At 31.5% G+C, this 21,965-nt stretch overlaps 1 protein-coding gene across 1 annotated transcript in view; it reads left to right on the forward strand.

The window, feature by feature from the left end:
* Positions 1-234: 234 nt before the first annotated feature.
* The window catches only part of LOC136038706 (uncharacterized), a 46,200-nt gene continuing 24,469 nt past the window's right edge, over positions 235-21,965 (forward strand). Inside the window, exon 1 of the mRNA XM_065722027.1 lies at positions 235-364. Coding sequence (XP_065578099.1) covers positions 351-364 — 14 coding nt within the window. The 5' untranslated portion in view covers positions 235-350. The remainder of the gene's footprint in view (positions 365-21,965) is intronic.

Raw genomic sequence — 21,965 nt, forward strand, 5'->3', positions numbered from 1 at the left:
GATATGTATTTCTGAAGATGGATAGTTCATTGTGTTCAAAAATAGCAAGGAGTACAAAGGTCAATTAATTAACTGAATAAAAGTAGTTCAGCTGACATTCAGTATTAAAAAGTTATAAGTATTAAAAGAGAACAACTATAAATAGGCTTTTTTCAGCCGACATAAAGAGGCACAAATTGAACTTTGAAAAGCAAAATGTCGACATTGTATCACCTGTCAGTCAACATCGAAATGCTGACTTGTACAAATGCGGCTTAGCTGAAATATGATTCAATTATCGTAAATTCGTGATTAGGCCGCATAAAATTTAAATTTAATGTTCAAGAAACGTGCTCACTTGAGAGTTGAAGATGAATAAAAACTGGTAGGCTCTGTTCTGGTTTTTGTGAAAAAAAGTATATCAAGCTATATGAGTGGCATCTTGGGAAATGGAACTAGCCCTGCCAGGGATCTTCCAAGATCTTAGTTTTCAGTAGGCTAGGCCTACATTTTTTGGTTAATTCACTAATGATATAAGCTAGCTAAGAAATAGACACACCTTCAGAATCAGAACATCATGTTGAATTCAAGCATAATATTTATTTGCATCAGAAATGATCTTTAGGGCTTAAATTGATTTTTAAATGATTTCTAGGGCTTAGAAGATTGCGCAGGCTACATGATTATCAGGCTATCTATTAGCTGTCTGAGCTTTCTTGAACCTGGTGTCCTTATGATGTTTTCAATCTCTTTTTCATTGGCTTTAGCCTACTTTTTGAAAATGTTATTACTGTTGTTTTACCTTAAGATCTTACCTTAAATTGCAGCTTGGAGCAATTTAAGGATTTTTCCTTGTAGAAACTCCAGAGTTGATAATACATGACACATAGTTGAATATGTACACTTGACTAGTGGTTTGATGTTGCTGATTTGAGTGCTTCCCAGTTATACTTCCAATCTTTTGTTGACCATTTGTTTTCAAGATGGTTCTTAAAGCTGTTTGTAGTTTGGGCAGCAATAGTATCTGGCAGTAAGTTTTTCCAGAGGTTGGCAACACGGTTGGTAAGAAAATGGGTAGATTGCCACTTTGAGGAGAAATGCCTGGATAACTACAAGTTATGTCCCCTTGTACAAGAGTCCTGAGACACCAGAGGAAGGAGATCAGGAAGTGTCTTTGAATTAATAATTTTATGAACCAGAATGGCTTCACCCTGTCTTCTTCTATAAACCAGAGTTTGGAGTTTCAGCTTGCATAGCCTTGTAGAGTAAGAGAGTTCATGCAGTCTACTCACCATCTTAGTGGCTCTTCCCTGGACATCTTCAAGAATTTTAACATCAGTTTTGAAAAAAGGGGGTTGCAAGGACCATACCTGTCTCAAGCCTTGGCTGAACAACTCCTTTAAACAAAAAGCTCAGAATTTTAGGAGAACAGGAGGAAATTGTTCTTTTTATGTGCCCTAGTGATGAGCTAGCTGATGCTGCTGTCTTCTTTGCATTTAAGATGATTGTCAACAACTACTCCTAGGTCATGTTCTTCCAACACTGGAGAAAGGGACTGAGTGTAAAGTGAGTAAGTTGTATTGATATTCTTGTGTCTGAAGTGTAAAACATGGCATTTCAACACATTGAAAGTGAGTAGCCAAGATTTTGCCCACATGCTAAGGAGATCAGGGTCTTCCTGAAGTTGGGAGGTTGGTCCCTCAAGAGTGCTAGCTGGACCAGTTACCTTGGAATCATCAGCATATAGTGTCATCCTGCTCTCAAGCACTAGAGCAGCATTGTTAATGAAGATATTGAACATGGTGGGGCCAAGCACACTACCCTGTGGAACCCCACTGATAACAATATGAGAGGAGGAGAGAATAAGATTGCCATCTGCATCAAATAGTCTTACATGCTGAACACAATTCAAGTAGAATATAGTTTTAGTAGAATATATTAAGGGACAGCCTGTTTCATAAATCAAAGAAATTAATTATTAGATCTTTAAAAACTTTTAAATCAGGATTTAGCAAAAGTATTAGGCTCAAATCACTTTTTTTGTTCCTGAATTGATCAGAAGTTTTATTTTGCAAAGTTTCATTTTTATAATAAAAAGGCTGTTAAAGTTCATGAAAGGTCAGAACCATCTGATAAGAGAAGGAGTGAATGTAGTTGCTTCAAATATCCTCTTGGCCACCTTTGGAGGAAACACAGTAAATAAATAAACATTGGATAAACAGATTTCTTATTTAATGCTATTTTGAAATGTTATGGCCACTTTTCAGCATATATAGTCTATACATGATTCAAGAGCTGATATAGGAATAAGGAAAACACACTGCCCCTCCTTGATTGTTCCTTATACATCCCTTAGGATATACTACTACTACTAACAACTCACAACAGTACCAAACTGCCAAAGACCAGCAGCTACACATGCTCCACCTCCATCCCAATCTTTTTAAAGCATCCCTAATTAAACCCTCCCAAGAACTTCTGGTAAATATATGACAGTTCATATTTTTGGCTTGCCAATAAAGTGAACTTACCACTTTATGCCTTTTTTATCCTCTTTATGAATATAATAATCACTTCTATTGCAAATTCAAATTTAAGCACTTTTTGAGCCCTTAAAAATGACAAACTTCCAATTAAAGTATGTGTTATTGGTTGTTTTCTGACAAAATAATACTATGTTTCTCAGTGCTATTTTCTTGGTCATATTCAACAAAATAATACTATGTTTTCTCAGTGCCAAAATGATTTATAATAAGGTTAGGTTAGGTCAAAAAGTGCTTAAATTTGAATTTGCAATATAAATGATTATTATATTCACAAAGAGCATAAAAAAGCATCAAGTTGTTCACTTTATTGGTAAAACAATAATATGAACTGTCATATATTTACCAAACTTCCAATTTCTATTAAGTCCTTCCTTGTGACATCCTCCCTTGCCACTTGGGAATGATATGATTTTTGTTTGGCCCCAGACAGCCAGTCAAAAAGGATAGTCATTGCTTATCTGACACCCTTCATCTTCAGAATGTGTCCTAGCCATCTCAACCTATTTTGTCATAGCCCTAGAAAGTGAGATAGAGCCACAATTTTTGTTCAGCTTATTGCTTGAGATACAATCAGCAAGATAGGTAGCCTACATGCAAGAATCCATAGACAATTCCCTTCAGAAAACATTTAATAAGTTCTCCTTAATCTTTAGAAGCAACCTTGTTTCAGAACCATGGTTTGCAGAATCATCTTCCTCTTCTTCCAAACCCTTTTCAACTATGAAAAAACACCATGGGCATTGGCAATTCTACTATTCTTGTGACCTAAACTCTATAGCCTAGGCAAAACCTATTCTTGTGACCTAAACTCTTAAAACCTTCAAAGAAATCATTTCATTTTGCTAACATTTTCATCTAGGCCACTCAAATCATCAGTGTAATCTTAGTATGTGAGAGTTTTACTTTCCCATTTGACTCTACCATAGCATTTTTTGAACTCTGTAAGACAAACTCATAAGTTTAGACAAATCTAAAAACAAACACTTAAACAATGAAGTTCTTACTTTATAATAGACTTCACAGCATGTTTCTATCAATCACAATTCCCCAGTTCCTTAATTATTATTAAGAAACAGCATGTTTCTTAATAATAATGTGTGATTATGTACCTGCCAAATTCCCCTTTTCCTCTATTGCCGTTTTTATTTTGATTTATTGTAATGTTTTTGTAATTTAATTGTCAAGCTTACTGATTTGCCCTTTATCTTTGATGATTTTGCCTTTTTAATTTTAAATGTTTGACTTAATGTACTGATTTGAATTTTTGTTTTCTTAACTTTTACTGACATATAAAGCGAATTCAGCTTTATAGAGCTTGCGATAGTCTTTTGAAAATAAATATTATCTTATCTTACAATGTGATGTTCATTACATTGTTATCCATATTCAAAACCATTTTTAAATAATATCTGGTATCAAGCAGATTTGAAATGCTCTTACAATGAGATATAGGTCTAATGGATTTGATTGCTCAAAGAATCCCATCACAAAAAAATTGACATGCACAAAACAACAGATAACTGTATTCATTTATGCTATATACAGGACCATCATGTCCTAAACAGTGCTATAATAGCCAAGTAGACAGTGTGCTGGACTTGCTATCCTTTATCTGTAAGGGCTGGGGTTTGAGCCCTAGTGTTGCTGATTGCTTGGCTTGGAATGGGGGCCAGCAGTGTAAATCTCTAGGTTCAGTCAGAGTTAATCCAGCTCCAAATGGGTACCTGGAGTAATCTGGGAAAAAACTTGGGAAGAGTTTGATTATTTCACCTCACCCATAAATTGCACTCCCAGCTGAAGGAAGAGAATCAGGAGACTCTTACATGTGCTATGCAGGCCATGATCAGTGTAATGATATATAGTATAGTAATTAATTATGAATTTGCCTTTGCATATTGCTTTTTCTTGTAGGAGCCTGGGTTAAATAAATCGATTATCTTGATCATTATAATCAGTATGCAAAAGAGTTTTAAGAAAAGGATATACAGGACCATCATTGAGGGGAGTGCATTTGTGTATAAAATGATTGTCACATATAGAAAGAGGATAGAAAAAGGTGTTGAGCAGTGTATCCACCATTTTTCTATGTCAGGAATAGAATCAGGTTGTTTTCTGGCAATTCACCCTGCTTCCTTCTTGTTCCCAGATATAGCCTAGCCCTAGTAATACATTTGTCTATTAATTGAAGCTTGTGATGCGTCATAGGCTCTTTGTTTAAACAGGTTCCACCAGCTTCAACTTGATGATGTTTAGTTGTAATATTTGAAATGATTTTAAAAATTGGATAACAACAGAAGGAAACAGGATAATCTTATTAATAGAAGCCTATTGTATGCTATATTATAGAGCAAGAATTTCATTGTTTTCTTTTATTTCTTTTTCTATAAATGGGACCATCATGAAGGGAGGATGCATTGTCAGCAAAGAACCATAATATTTAGGAATATCATAAAATAAAGAATAAAATATTACTACTTTTTTTTGTTTAGAATTTTTTCTTCAGAAGTGGCTAACTATTATATGTTTACCAATCACTGCAATAACAAAAGAGTTGTATCATTTGATCTCTGTGTAAGCTCAAACATTTTGTCTTTTAGCTCAATATCTAGGTAGAAGACAAACATACCACTTAATACACCCTTCTGTCCTCATTCCAGATATACTAATTGCTACAATCATAAATTCTATTTTGAGCTCTTAAAAGGACCCAAATTGACATATTGTCCCTTTTTTTTTTAGCTTACAGAGCTAAGAAAAAAAATACTTGATATGAAATCTAGTGCTAAGTTGATAGTTCAGAGTCTTATACTCCCCTTGAATGGGTTTATTATAGTCAGATCTGGTAAACTTAAGAAGTTATAAATCTCATTTTACCTTAATTTCGACTTGCTAGCAATAGGGGAATCCTGTATCTGCCAGCTTCAGTGATGCTAGTGAGCTGACTTTTCTGTCGGACCCTACATGGTGCACTATGGTTTGTTTAACCACCCCCTGTTCATTGACAGTTTGAACAAATGCACACAGGCAGAGGTCATTGTATTCTCACTGATAGAGTTCCCTGAGCTGACAATGCTATTGTTGTCAGCTCATAAGCAGGGATGTAGCTTCGGCATTTTTATTGGGGGACTGGTGCAAGAGGGGTCCATATCCAGATAGTGAAGGGGCATGGGCTATATCATAATTTTTTCTCCAAATTATTGGGGGCTATGATCCAATTAGCTTTGCAAGTCAGCTTTTTTCAGTCTTATTCAAGCTATGATGTTAAAAATAAAAGTTAGGTTAGATTATGTTTCTTTAGGTTAGGTTAGATTAGGTTAAATTTAGTTTTAAATATCAGAAATGGGTTAAAAACCCAACTCAAGCTAACCTAACCAACCTAATCTCATCGAAACAAACCAAATCTAACCTAATGTCATCACATAATGTGACCAATTTTTAATAAAGAACCAAACCCTACAATTTTTGGAACTGGATAATGTCTACATTAACCAATATATGGACATTCACGGTAACATATAGGGTAGGCCCCAAGACTGTGCCCTGGTCTTAACCATGCCAAGACTGTATATTTCCAAAAATAAAAAAATGTTTTCACAGGTCGAGAGGTGTAATTTTAGGGTGCTAAACTGAATAGTAAAATTGCAAGTTTCTTTCAAATATTGCTGGTGTTAAGTAGAAATAGCTGTTCAGTAATTTTGAATTTAAAAATCAATGCTTTTTCTAAAATGTAGTTATCACTGTTGGCACAACTACACACCAGACCCCTTTTAAAAGAGCCAATTTTAGGCTGTATATAAAACTTTACTGATTATGGGAGCTTGTAATATTTTTTTCTGCTTATTTTGTTATTAACAATTGGTCCATAATATCAAATAAAAAAAATGGAGAAGATCAGCAAATTTCTAAATGTAACCTAGGGCTCATTTTACTTTATCTTCTGGCTCCATTAGGGTACAGTTACAACAGTAGTGATAATTAGCCTACATTTAGAAAGGGTATGGAATTAAATTTTTTTTTAAGTTTATTTTATTGGAATTTGTGTCATTTTTTATAATTCCCCCACAGGAAGGCAATCTATAATTTGAGTCCTGATGGCTCTTGAAAACATTGAATAAAATGACAGTATTATAAGACATATAAAGAGTTTTTCAAATTTGATCATAATAAATCCATACATGTAGAATATATGACTAAATATCAACTTGGTATTAGAGTTTGAATGGAACAGTAAATTTTTGACCCATTTCTACTAGCCAAACAAAGAAGTAGCATGGAAATTTAAGGAACCCTGTAAAGGCTCAAAATAGAATTTGTAGTGGCAGTGACTATATGTTTGCAGATGACTTACTGAACCTTTTTTGTGCTTTCCAAGGATGCTCTTTGTCTTTTGAGCTTCTCTAACAAGAGTATGAGCACATTGGTTTTAGTTTTAATACTGATAAAACATTTGTTCTGCCTTTTAACTATAAAGAAAATAGAAGCTCAATAAGTCTATTCAGATTTGAAGTTCCTTTTGTTTGCAACCTTACTCACCTGGGGGTGCCTATTGGAGCAAATCTGAAAGAAAGTGCAAACCTGGCAGTGACTATTATTTTTGGATAGAGTGAATAAAGGTGTATCCAATATTATGTTCATCTTCTAGCTAGTGAATGAATGTAAAAATAAAGATTTCTCAATTCTCCATTACCACCACAACACAACAATTGTGTCCCTACTGCCCATGGTGCCAGATATGGCTCTGGACATATGAAACATTGCCACATTTATTGTCTTGTGTTTTATTATGATTATTTAGAATTAGGCCTATTAGCACAGCAGTAACCATTATTTTTGGAAATATTGTTGAATAAAAAACCACATGTTACAACTCTTTTTTTATTATACTGAAGAGACCATGCACAAGCCTGCTACCTTAAAATTTCTTTTCTGAACAATACACATTCAATAAAAACTTACTGTACCACCTTGTACAACTGTACTGTTTTGTACAACCTTGTGCAAGCCAGGTGCAAGTGATCCCACATTCGCTGTTTCAGCATTTATATATATATATATATATATGTTGCATATAAATAGATTGTCAGGTTTACTGACTCTGTATTCAATCCGTATTCAGATCATTATCCGTATTCAGATCTATGCCTCATTATTCTAATAATGTGTCCCTGTGTCCCGGTCGTCATTTATATTCCCTGTGTCCCGGTGTCCCGGTCGTCATTTGTGTCTCGGTGTCCCGGTCCGTAATTTCTATTCGAACAATCCCTGTGTCCCGGTCGTCATTTATATATCCTGCCTGTGCCCCCGGCGTCCCCGTTGTAGTTGTGTCCCTGTGTCCCGGTCATCATTTATATTCCCTGTGTCCCGGTCGTGATTTGTGTCCGGGTGTCCCAGTCTGTAATTTCTCTTTGAGGTTCCCGGTCGTCATTTATATTCCCTGTGTCCTGGTCGTCATTTGTGTCCCGGTGTCCTGGTATGTAATTTCATCAATTGACAAACATGACGTCAGTCGACAAACAACTTCATGACGCATACAGCTCAATCCTTATAATGACGTCAGTCGACAAACATGACGTCAGTCGACACACAAACATGACGTCAGTCGACACAGAAACATGACGTCACCTGACAGACAGACACATAGACAGACAACTTATTTTTTATATATATAGATATATATATATATATATATATATATATATATATATATATATATATATATATATATATATATATATATATATATATATATATACATATATATATATATATATACATATATATATATATACATATATATATATACATATATATATATATATATATATATATATATATATATATATATATATATATATATATATATATATATATATATATATATATATATATATATATATATATACTAGCTGTTGGGGTGGCGCTTCGCGCCACCCCAACACCTAGTTGGTGGGGGCGCTTCGCGCCCCCCCCAAGCCCCCCCGCGCGCGTAAGTCGTTACGCGCCATAATAGTTACGCGCCATTGTAGTTGTGTCCCTATGTCCCACCTGTGAATATAGATAGATATATATATATGGTTTTAACTACGTAAAACTTGCGAATATACAACATTCTTTGCTGTCCCATTGTCTTTGCATATAAATAGATTGTCAGGTTTACCGACTCTTGAACATGCAACATATAATGGTCCATGGGAAAACAATCTGTATTCAGATCTATACCTCATGATTCTAATGATTGCCCTTGAGCTTTGTTGATGGTGATTGCTAATCGACCATTCCCTGTCCCGGTGTCCCGGTCGTCATTTACATCCCCCTGTTTCCCCCGGTGTCCCCGTTGTAGTTGTGTCCCTGTGTCCCGGTCGTCATTTATATTCCCTGTGTCCCGGGTCCCGGTCGTCATTTGTATCCCGGTGTCCCGGTCTGTATATACATTCGTTTTTTAGTTTTGTTTTTCTCCTTTATTTTTTTCCTTTTTTTTTCTTTTTTAGCTTATTTAGATTTTTAGATTTTTTAGTTTTTTTATTAGTTTTTAGTTTTTTTTTCTTTTTAGTTTTTTTGTCCCGGTCGTCATTTATATCCCCCTGTTTCCCCCGGTGTCCCCGTTGTAGTTGTGTCCCTGTGTCCCGGTCGTCATTTATATTCCCTGTGTCCCGGTCGTCATTTGTATCCCGGTGTACCGGAGTTGTGTCCCTGTGTCCCGGTCGTCATTTATATTCCCTGTGTCCCGGGTCCCGGTCGTCATTTGTATCCCGGTGTCCCGGTCTGTATATACATTCGTTTTTTAGTTTTGTTTTTCTCCTTTATTTTTTTCCTTTTTTTTTTCTTTTTTAGCTTATTTAGATTTTTAGATTTTTTAGTTTTTTTATTAGTTTTTAGTTTTTTTTTCTTTTTAGTTTTTTTGTCCCGGTCGTCATTTATATCCCCCTGTTTCCCCCGGGTCGTCATTTATACTCCCTGTGTCCCGGTGCTTTGTTGATTGCTAATCGAACATTCCTTTTGTCCTGGTCGCTTTCTCTTTGAGTGTCGTCATTTATTTTTTTCTTTTTTAGTTCTTTTAGTTTTTACCTTTTTTAGTTTTTTTTAGTTTTTAGTTTTTTTAGTTTTTTACCTTTTTTTAGTTTTTTTAGTTTTTTTTAGTTTTTTAGCTTTTTTATTTTTTTTATTAGTTTTTAGTTTTTTTGTAGTTTTTGCCTTTTTTTTAGTTTTTTTAGTTTTTTAGCTTTTTTATTAGTTTTTAGTTTTTTTTGTAGTTTTTGCCTTTTTTTAGTTTTTTTAGTTTTTTAGCTTTTTTATTTTTTTTATTAGTTTTTAGTTTTTTTTGTAGTTTTTGCCTTTTTTTTCTCTTTGAGTGTCGTCATTTATTATTTTTTTCCTTTTTTTTTTAGTTTTTTATTGGTTTTTACCTTTATTTTAGCTTATTTTTCAGTTTTTTCCTTTTTTTTAGTTTTTTTATTTTTTATTTTTTTAGTTTTTTACCTTTTTTTAGTTTTTTTAGTTTTTTAGCTTTTTTACTTTTTTTATTAGTTTTTAGTTTTTTTTGTAGTTTTTGCCTTTTTTTAGTTTTTTCAGTTTTTTTTTTAGTTTTTTATTGGTTTTTACCTTTATAGTTTTTTTAGTTTTTTAGCTTTTTTATTTTTTTTATTAGTTTTTAGTTTTTTTTGTAGTTTTTGCCTTTTTTTAGTTTTTTCAGTTTTGACGTCACCTGATCCAGTTTTTTCAGGTGACGTCACCTGACACATCCATCCATCCATCCACAGACAACTTTATTTTTATATATATAGAAGATATATATCTATATATATAAAAATAAGTTGTCTGTCTGTCTGTGGATGGATCAGGTGACGTCACCTGAAAAAACTGGATCAGGTGACGTCAAAACTGAAAAAACTAAAAAAAGGCAAAAACTACAAAAAAAACTAAAAACTAATAAAAAAAATAAAAAAGCTAAAAAACTAAAAAAACTAAAAAAAGGCAAAAACTACAAAAAAAACTAAAAACTAATAAAAAAGCTAAAAAACTAAAAAAACTAAAAAAAGGCAAAAACTACAAAAAAAACTAAAAACTAATAAAAAAAATAAAAAAGCTAAAAAACTAAAAAAAACTAAAAAAAGGTAAAAAACTAAAAAAACTAAAAACTAAAAAAAACTAAAAAAAAAGGAAAAAACTGAAAAATAAGCTAAAATAAAGGTAAAAACCAATAAAAATCTAAAAAAAAAACTGAAAAAACTAAAAAAAGGCAAAAACTACAAAAAAAAACTAAAAACTAATAAAGAAAAGTAAAAAAGCTAAAAAACTAAAAAAACTAAAAAAACTAAAAAAAGGTAAAAAACTAAAAAAATAAAAAATAAAAAAAAACTAAAAAAAAGGAAAAAACTGAAAAATAAGCTAAAACAAAGGTAAAAACCAATAAAAAACTAAAAAGAAAAAAAGGAAAAAACTAAAAAAAATTTTCATCTAAAAAACTAAAAAAAACTAAAAAAGGTAAAAACCTAAAAAACTAAAAAAACTAAAAAAACTAAAAAAAGGTAAAAAACTAAAAAAACTAAAAACTAAAAAAAACTAAAAAAAAAAGGAAAAAACTGAAAAATAAGCTAAAATAAAGGAAAAAACCAATAAAAAATAAAAAAAAAAACTGAAAAAACTAAAAAAGGCAAAAACTACAAAAAAAAACTAAAAACTAATAAAAAAAGTAAAAAAGCTAAAAAACTAAAAAAACTAAAAAAACTAAAAAAAGGTAAAAAACTATAAAAAATAAAAAATAAATAAAAAAAAGGAAAAAACTGAAAAATAAGCTAAAACAAAGGTAAAAACCAATAAAAAACTAAAAAGAAAAAAAGGAAAAAACTAAAAAAAAATTTCATCTAAAAAACTAAAAAAAAACTAAAAAAGGTAAAAACTAAAAGAACTAAAAAAGAAAAAAATAAATGACGACACTCAAAGAGAAAGCGACCAGGACAAAAGGAATGTTCGATTAGCAATCAACAAAGCACCGGGACACAGGGAGTATAAATGACGACCAGGACATAAGTAAAAAAAAAAAACTATCTATATATATAAAAATAAGTTGTCTCTGGATCTGTGGATCGTGGATCAGGTGACGTCACCTGAAAAAACTGGATCAGGTGACGTCAAAACTGAAAAAACTAAAAAAAGGCAAAAACTACAAAAAAAACTAAAAACTAATAAAAAAAATAAAAAAGGTAAAAAACTAAAAAAACTAAAAAAAGGCAAAAACTACAAAAAAAACTAAAAACTAATAAAAAAGCTAAAAAACTAAAAAAACTAAAAAAAAGGCAAAAACTACAAAAAAAACTAAAAACTAACAAAAAAAATAAAAAAGCTAAAAAACTAAAAAAACTAAAAAAACTAAAAAAAAGGTAAAAAACTAAAAAAACTAAAAACTAAAAAAAACTAAAAAAACGGAAAAAACTGAAAAATAAGCTAAAATAAAGGTAAAAACCAATAAAAAACTAAAAAAAAAACTGAAAAAACTAAAAAAAGGCAAAAACTACAAAAAAACTAAAAACTAATAAAAAAGCTAAAAAACTAAAAAAACTAAAAAAAAGGCAAAAACTACAAAAAAAACTAAAAACTAACAAAAAAAATAAAAAAGTTAAAAAACTAAAAAAACTAAAAAAACTAAAAAAAGGTAAAAAACTAAAAAAACTAAAAACTAAAAAAAACTAAAAAAAAGGAAAAAACTGAAAAATAAGCTAAAATAAAGGTAAAAACCAATAAAAAACTAAAAAAAAAACTGAAAAAACTAAAAAAAGGCAAAAACTACAAAAAAACTAAAAACTAATAAAAAAAGTAAAAAAGCTAAAAAACTAAAAAAACTAAAAAAACTAAAAAAACTAAAAAAAGGTAAAAAAGTAAAAAAAATAAAAAATAAAAAAAAACTAAAAAAAAAGGAAAAAACTGAAAAATAAGCTAACATAAAGGTAAAAACCAATAAAAAACTAAAAAGAAAAAAAGGAAAAAACTAAAAAAAATTTTCATCTAAAAAACTAAAAAAAACTAAATAAGGTAAAAACTAAAAGAACTAAAAAAGAAAAAAATAAATGACGACACTCAAAGAGAAAGCGACCAGGACAAAAGGAATGTTCGATTAGCAATCAACAAAGCACCGGGACACAGGGAGTATAAATGACGACCAGGACATAAGTAAAAAAAAAAATTAACAAAACTAAAAAGAAGGTAAAAACTACAAAAAAACTAAAAAGAAAAAAAAACTAAAAACTAATAAAAAAACTAAAAAATCTAAAAATCTAAATAAACTAAAAAAGAAAAAAAAAGGAAAAAAATAAAGGAGAAAAACAAAACTAAAAAACGAATGTATATACAGACCGGTACACCGGGATACAAATGACGACCGGGACACAGGGAATATAAATGACGACCGGGACACAGGGACACAACTACAACGGGGACACCGGGGGAAACAGGGGGATATAAATGACGACCGGGACAAAAAAACTAAAAAGAAAAAAAACTAAAAACTAATAAAAAAACTAAAAAATCTAAAAATCTAAATAAGCTAAAAAAGAAAAAAAAGGAAAAAAATAAAGGAGAAAAACAAAACTAAAAAACGAATGTATATACAGACCGGGACACCGGGATACAAATGACGACCGGGACACAGGGAATATAAATGACGACCGGGACACAGGGACACAACTACAACGGGGACACCGGGGGAAACAGGGGGATGTAAATGACGACCGGGACACCGGGACAGGGAATGGTCGATTAGCAATCACCATCAACAAAGCTCAAGGGCAATCATTAGAATCATGAGGTATAGATCTGAATACAGATTGTTTTCCCATGGACCATTATATGTTGCATGTTCAAGAGTCGGTAAACCTGACAATCTATTTATATGCAAAGACAATGGGACAGCAAAGAATGTTGTATATTCGCAAGTTTTACGTAGTTAAAACCATATATATATATCTATCTATATTCACAGGTGGGACATAGGGACACAACTACAATGGCGCGTAACTATTATGGCGCGTAACGACTTACGCGCGCGGGGGGGCTTGGGGGGGGGCGCGAAGCGCCCCCACCAACTAGGTGTTGGGGTGGCGCTTTCGCGCCACCCCAACAGCTAGTATATCTATATATATAAAAATAAGTTGTCTGTGTGTGGATCTGTGGATGGATCAGGTGACGTCATGTTTGTTCGCATATGACGTCTGAATTATTTCACACTAATACAAAAGAAGAAAAAAACTAAAAAAGGTAAAAACTACAAAAAAAACTAAAAAGAAAAAAAAACTAAAAAAGCTAAAAAACTAAAAAAAACTAAAAAAAGGTAAAAATCTAATAACTAAAAAAAAACTGAAAAAAAAATAAAAAAAGGCAAAAACTACAAAAAAAAATAAAAACTAATAAAAAAACTAAAAAAGCTAAAAAACTAAAAAAACTAAAAAAGCTAAAAAACTAAAAAAACTAAAAAAAACTAAAAAAAAGGTAAAAAACTAAAAAAAAACTAAAAACTAAAAAAGAAAAAAACTAAAAAAAAGGAAAAAACTGAAAAATAAAAGAGAAAAAGAAAACTAAAAAAATATGAATAAATATATATAAAAATAAGTTGTTTGTGGGTTATGTCTGTCTGTCTGTCTGTCGAGTGACGTCGTGTTTGTCCGCATATGACGTCTGAATTATTTCACACTAATAAAAAGAAGAAAAAAAACTAAAAAAGGTAAAAACTACAAAAAAACTAAAAAGAAAAAAAAACTAAAAAAGCTAAAAAACTAAAAAAAACTAAAAAAAGGTAAAAAACTAAAAACTAAAAAAAACTGAAAAAACTAAAAAAAGGCAAAAACTAAAAAAAACTAAAAACTAATAAAAAAACTAAAAAAGCTAAAAAACTAAAAAAACTAAAAAAACTAAAAAAAGGTAAAAAACTGAAAAATAAGAGAAAAAGAAAACTAAAAAAATATTAATAAATATAAAAAATATAACTATAAATATAATTTAATAACTAAAAAAAACTGAAAAAAATAAAAAAAGGCAAAAACTACAAAAAAAATAAAAACTAATAAAAAAACTAAAACAGCTAAAAAACTAAAAAAACTAAAAAAACACTAAAAAAAGGTAAAAAACTAAAAAAAACTAAAAACTAAAAAAGAAAAAAACTAAAAAAAAAGGAAAAAACTGAAAAATAAAAGAGAAAAAGAAAACTAAAAAAATATGAATAAATATATATAAAAATAAGTTGTTTGTGGGTTATGTCTGTCTGTCTGTCTGTCGAGTGACGTCGTGTTTGTCCGCATATGACGTCTGAATTATTTCACACTAATACAAAAGAAGAAAAAAAAAACTAAAAAAGGTAAAAACTACAAAAAAAACTAAAAAGAAAAAAAACTAAAAAAGCTAAAAAACTAAAAAAACTAAAAAAGGGTAAAAAAACTAAAAACTAAAAAAAACTGAAAAAACTAAAAAAAGGCAAAAACTAAAAAAACTAAAAACTAATAAAAAAACTAAAAAAGCTAAAAAACTAAAAAAACTAAAAAAAGGTAAAAAACAAAAAAAACTAAAAACTAAAAAAGAAAAAACTAAAAAAAAGGAAAAAACTGAAAAATAAGAGAAAAAGAAAACTAAAAAAATATTAATAAATATAAAAAATATAAATATAAAAAGAAAAAAAAACTAAAAAAAAAGGAAAAAACTGAAAAATAAAAGAGAAAAAGAAAACTAAAAAAATATGAATAAATATATATAAAAATAAGTTGTTTGTGGGTTATGTCTGTCTGTCTGTCTGTCGAGTGACGTCGTGTTTGTCCGCATATGACGTCTGAATTATTTCACACTAATACAAAAGAAGAAAAAAAACTAAAAAAGGTAAAAACTACAAAAAAAAACTAAAAAGAAAAAAAACTAAAAAAGCTAAAAAACTAAAAAAAACTAAAAAAAAGTAAAAAACTAAAAACTAAAAAAAACTGAAAAAACTAAAAAAAGGCAAAAACTAAAAAAAAACTAAAAACTAATAAAAAAACTAGACACAGGGAGTATAAATGACGACCAGGACATAAGTAAAAAAAAAACTAAAAAAACTAAAAAAATGGTAAAAACTACAAAAAAACTAAAAACTAATAAAAAAACTAAAAAATCTAAAAATCTAAATAAACTAAAAAAGAAAAAAAAGAAAAAAGGAAAAAAATAAAGGAGAAAAACAAAACTAAAAAACGAATGTACATACAGACCGGGACACCGGGATACAAATGACGACCGGGACACAGGGAATATAAATGACGACCGGGACACAGGGACACAACTACAATGGGGACGCCGGGGGGCACAGGGGGATATAAATGACGACCGGGACACCGGGACACAAGGAATATAAATGACGCCCGGGACACTCAAAGAGAAATCACAGACTGGAACACCGGGACACAAATGACGACCGGGACACAGGGAATATAAATGACGACCGGGACACAGGGACATAACTACAAAGGGGACGCCGGGGTGCACAGGGGGATATATAAATGACGATGGCGACTCAGGGAATGGTCGATTAGCAATCACCATCAACAAAGCTCAAGGGCAATCATTAGAATCATGAGGTATAGATCTGAATACGGATTGTTTTCCCATGGACCATTATACGTTGCATGTTCAAGAGTCGGTAAACCTGACAATCTATTTATATGCACAGACAATGGGACAGCAAAGAATGTTGTATATTCGCAAGTTTTACGTAGTTAAAAACATATATATATATATATATATATATATATATATATATATATATATATATATATATATATATATATATATATATATATATATATATATATATATATATATATATATATATATATATATATCTATATTCACAGGTGGGACATAGGGACACAACTACAATGGCGCGTAACTAATATGGCGCGTAACGACTTACGCGCGCGGGGGGGCTTGGGGGGGGGGGCGCGAAGCGCCCCCCACCAACTAGGTGTTGGGGTGGCGCGAAGCGCCACCCCAACAGCTAGTATATATATATATACTATCTTTATAAACGAGCGATTATTGTATATGTATGTATGTCTGTATTTTTCTCAAAAAACACCTCCATATTTTTTCCGGAAAGTCGGTATTCTGGATTATTCTGGCCCAATAAAAACAATCTATATAGGTCAGAATTTCGAGAAAAATCGTTAAGAGCCTTAATTTTGGATTTTTTTTTTATGTGAGTGATGTTGTTTTTATATACATCAGTGTTGCAATGATGTTGCACCCCTATTGTGGACAAATTGAAGATTTTCATGCATGGAAAAGCTTACTTTGAGATACTTAAAGAGCAAAAACTGGCAGTTGAAAAAATGTTTGTATATATTAGGACAAGGGATTACAACAATTCAAAAACCTTAAAAAAGGAAACCAAAAGTTTGAAGCTTAGTAGAAATCAGACTTGATTCAATAATCTTTGATAAGATACCGAATGAAAAGACATTAAATTTCATAAAGAGCAAAAAACTGGTAACTGCAAAAATATATGTATATATTTTAAACAAGGGATTACAACAATTCAAACACCTTAAAAACTCCAAAAATTTGAAGCTTAGTAGAAATCGTTGTTAGAACGTTGAATAATCAAATACCGTTTTGTGTAATCAAAACGTTGAACGTTGAATAATCAAATAACGATTTAATCGTTGATTAAATCGTTGATTGAACTTGCTTGAATAATCAAATACTTTTGAAAACATTTCAGTATGAAAAGACATTAAATTGTAAGTAAAAAGACTTAAAAAGTAAAAAACTGGTAATTGCAAAAATATTTGATTCTGTTTTAACAGGGGATTGCAGCAATTCAAAATCTTAAATAAGAAAACCAAAAGTTTGAAGCTTAGTAGAAAATTGGTGCTAGCAATTGAACTTGCTTCAATAATCAAGTATTTTTGAAAAGATCAGTATAAAATACATATTAGTATGAAAAACTTATCGAGAGGTAGACCAAAAAAACGAAAATATTTAAGTGTTATAAATAATAATTTGTTGAAAGAAAAAAAAAAGTTTTGTCCCACCACCTGAACAATTAGAAAATTTACAACCTGGACCATCTTGTAATACTAGACTAACAAGGGCAGCTAAAGCAAAGGTCATTGGTATGCAATTCACAATGGACGAAAATCACCAGCCTGGACCAACAAATAACACAAGATCCAAAAAACAAAAATTTGCAAGTGTTATAAATGACAATTTGTTGGAAGAAAAAGAAGTTTTTGTCTCACCACCTGAACAATTAATAAATCTACAATCTCGACCATTCCCCGCGTTGCAGCAGTAGCTAGTAACCGAGTAAGAGATGGTCACATCCAATACTATGAAATACAATAGCCCATAACTCATAAAGATAGTGTTAGATCAAATAAAAGACTAGAACAATAAGAAGCTAAAGCAAAGGGTAGTGTTAAATTGTCTGAAGAAATTAAAATCCAAAATGAAGAAAAAAAGAATGGGGCTAGAAGATAAGTGACAGCAAGAATCAAAACTTGTCAAAACTGAAAATGATAACAATCATAATTAAAATGATAATTCTTTGGAACCGCCTAAACTATAAGACAAAATCCAAAAAACAAAAATTTACAAGTGTTATAAATAATAATTTGTTGGAAGAAAAAGAAGTTTTTGTCCAACCACCTGAACAATTAACAAATCCACAACATGGACAGTCATATAAATCTAGACCAATAAGGGCAGCTAAAGCAAAGGGCATTGGCAAATTGTCTGAAGTAATGAAAATCCAAAATGATGGAGAAAGAAAAATGGAGTGTGAAGATAAGTGACAGCGATATCTTTACCTCATAAAAAACTTTCTGATGTAAAGATGAAAAAACATTGACAATGAAATTTACAGTTGGAAAATGAGGAACAGCCATGACTGGCCACAAAAACGATCTAAATAGGTTCAAGAAAGAATTCGTGTGTTTTCACAGGGTGGCTGTATTGAACATGTAGTGATGTATATATATATATATATATATATATATATATATACATATATATACTAGCTGTTGAGGCGGCGCTTCGCGCCACCCCAACACCTAGTTGGTGGGTAGCTTCGCGCCCCCCCAAGCCCCCCCCGCGCGTGTAAGTCGTTACGCGCCATATTAGTTACGCGCCATTGTAGTTGTGTCCCTGTGTCCCACCTGTGAATAGAGATAGATATAAATATATGTTTCTAACTACGTAAAACATGCGAATATACAACATTCTTCGCCGTCCCATTGTCTGTGCATATAAATAGATTGTCCCGGTGTCCCAGTATGTAATTTCTCTTTGAGTGTCCCGGTCGTCATTTATATTCCCTGTGTCCCGGCGCTTCGCGCCACCCCAACACCTAGTTGGTGGGGCGCTTCGTGCCCCCCCCAAGCCCCCCCGCGCGCGTAAGTCGTTACGCACCATTGTAGTTGTGTCCCTGTGTCCCACCTGTGAATAGAGATAGATATAAATATATGTTTTTAACTACGTAAAACATGCGAATATACAACATTCTTCGCCGTCCCATTGTCTGTGCATATAAATAGATTGTCCCGGTGTCCCAGTTTGTAATTTCTCTTTGAATGTCCCGATCGTCATTTATATTCCCTGTGTCCCGGTGTCCCGGTCGTCATTTGTGTCCCGGTGTCCCGGTCTGTAATTTCTATTCGAACAATCCCTGTGTCCCGGTCGTCATTTATATATCCCGCCTGTGCCCCCGGCGTCCCCGTTGTAGTTGTGTCCCTGTGTCCCGGTCGTCATTTATATTCCCTGTGTCCTGGTCGTGATTTGTGTCCGGGTGTCCCAGTCTGTAATTTCTCTTTGAGGTTCCCGGTCATCATTTATATTCCCTGTGTCCCGGTCGTCATTTGTGTCCCGGTGTCCCGGTATGTAATTTCATCAGTTGACAAACATGACGTCAGTCGTTGTCATTTATATTCCCTGTGTCCCGGTCGTCATTTGTGTCCCGGTGCTTTGTTGATGGTGATTGCTAATTGAACATATATTTTTTTAGTTTTCTTTTTCTCCTTTATTTTTCACTTTTTTTCCTTTTTTTATTTTTTTTTCTTTTTCAGTTTTTAGTTTTTAGTTTTGTAGTTTTTACATTTTTTAGGTTTTTTTTTCTTTTTTAGTTTTTAGTTTTTTACTTTTAATTAGTTTTTTAGCTTTTTCTTTTTTTTAGTTTATTTTATTTTTATTTTTTTTTGTAGTTTTTACCTTTTTTAGTTTTTTTTTCTTCTTTTGTAATCAGATTCGAACCTGGAACCTCTCGATTGCCCTTGAGCTTTGTTGATGGTGATTGCTTATTGAACATTCCCTGTGCCCCCGTCGTCCGCGTTCTAGTTGTGTCCCTGTCGTCATTTATACTCCCAATATCCCGGTCGTCATTTGTGTCCTAGTCTGTAATTTTTCTTTGAGCGTCCCGGTCATCATGTATATTCCATGTGTCCCGGTCTTTAATTTATCGTTGAGTGTCCCGGTCGTCATTTTTATGTCCCCGTCGTTATTTGTGTCCCAGTCTGTAATTTTTCTTTGAGTGTCCCGGTCGTCATTTATATTCCCTGTGTCCCGGTTTTTATTTTTATTTTTCTCCTTTATTTTTCAATTTTTTTCCTTTTTTTTCTTTTTCAGTTTTTAGTTTGTTTTATTAGTTTTTAGTTTTTTTGTAGTTTTTACCTTTTTTTTATTTTATTTTTATTATTTAATTTTTTTTACCTTTTTTAGTATTTTCTTTTTAGTTTTTTTTGTAGTTTTTACCTTTTTTAGTTGTTTTTCTTCTTTTGTATTAATGCTAAAGCCAAGGTTCGAACCTGGAACCTCTTGGACCTAGAACCTGGAACATAACGCTTTACCAACTCAGCTACTTCGGTTGAATACATTCGTTTTTGAATTGGTATATGATGACTAACTTCATGACGACATACAGCTCAATCCTTATAATGACGTCAGTCGACAGACAGACAAACAACTTATTTTTATATATATAGATATATATATATATATATATATATATATATATATATATATATATATATATATATATATATATATATATATATATATATATATATATATATATATATATATATATATATACTAGCTGTTGGGGTGGCGCTTCGCGCCACCCCAACACCTAGTTGGTGGGGGCGCTTCGCCCCCCCCCAAGCCCCCCCGCGTGCGTAAGTCGTTACGCGCCATATTAGTTACGCGCCATTGTAGTTGTGTCCCTATGTCCCACCTGTGAATATATATATATATATATATGTGTTTTTAACTACGTAAAACTTGCGAATATACAACATTCTTTGCTGTCCCATTGTCTGTGCATATAAATAGATTGTCAGGTTTACCGACTCTTGAACATGCAACATATAATGGTCCATGGGAAAACAATCCGTATTCAGATCTATACCTCATGATTCTAATGATTGCCCTTGAGCTTTGTTGATGGTGATTGCTAATCGACCATTCCCTGAGTCGCCATCGTCATTTATATATCCCCCTGTGCACCCCGGCGTCCCCTTTGTAGTTATGTCCCTGTGTCCCGGTCGTCGTCATTTATACCCCCTGTGTCCCGGTGCTTTGTTGATTGCTAATCGAACATTCCTTTTGTCCCGGTCGCTTTCTCTTTGAGTGTCGTCATTTATTTAGATTGTCAGGTTTACCGACTCTTGAACATGCAACAAATAATTGTCCATGGGAAAAACAATCCATATTCAGATCTATACCTCATGATTCTAATGATTGCCCTTGAGCTTTGTTGATGGTGATTGCTAATTGAACATTCCCTGTGTCCCGGTCGTCATTTATATTCCCAGTATCCCGGTCGTCATTTGTGTCCCAGTGTTCCCCTTTTAGTTTTTTTTTATTGGTTTTGACCTTTTTTTAGGTTTTTTAGTTTTTTTCTTTTTTCTTTTTAGTTTTTTTGAAGTTTTTATCTTTTTAGTTTTTTTTATTTTTATTTATATTTTTTTAGTTTTCTTTTTCTCCTTTATTTTTCAGTTTTTTTCCTTTTTTTAGTTTTTTTTTCTTTTTTAGTTCTTTTAGTTTTTACCTTTTTTAGTTTTTTTTAGTTTTTTAGATGAAAATTTTTTTTAGTTTTTTTCCTTTTTTTCTTTTTAGTTTTTTATTGGTTTTTACCTTTTTTTAGCTTTTTTAGTTTTTTTTCGTTTTTTCTTTTTACTTTTTTTTTAGTTTTTATCTTTTTTATTTTTTTTTATCTTATTCTTAATTTTATTAGTTTTCTTTTTCTCTTCTATTTTTCAGTTTTTTCCTTTTTTTTTAGTAGTTTTTTTAGTTTTTTTAGTTTTTTAGCTTTTTTATTTTTTTTATTAGTTTTTAGTTTTTTTTGTAGTTTTTGCCTTTTTTTAGTTTTTTCAGTTTTTTTTTTTAGTTTTGTTTTTTACCTTTTTTAGCCTAACCAGGATTTGAACCTGGGACCTTCAT

The sequence above is a fragment of the Artemia franciscana genome, chromosome 18 (genome assembly GCF_032884065.1).
Source record: "Artemia franciscana chromosome 18, ASM3288406v1, whole genome shotgun sequence".
Classification (NCBI taxonomy): domain Eukaryota; kingdom Metazoa; phylum Arthropoda; class Branchiopoda; order Anostraca; family Artemiidae; genus Artemia; species Artemia franciscana.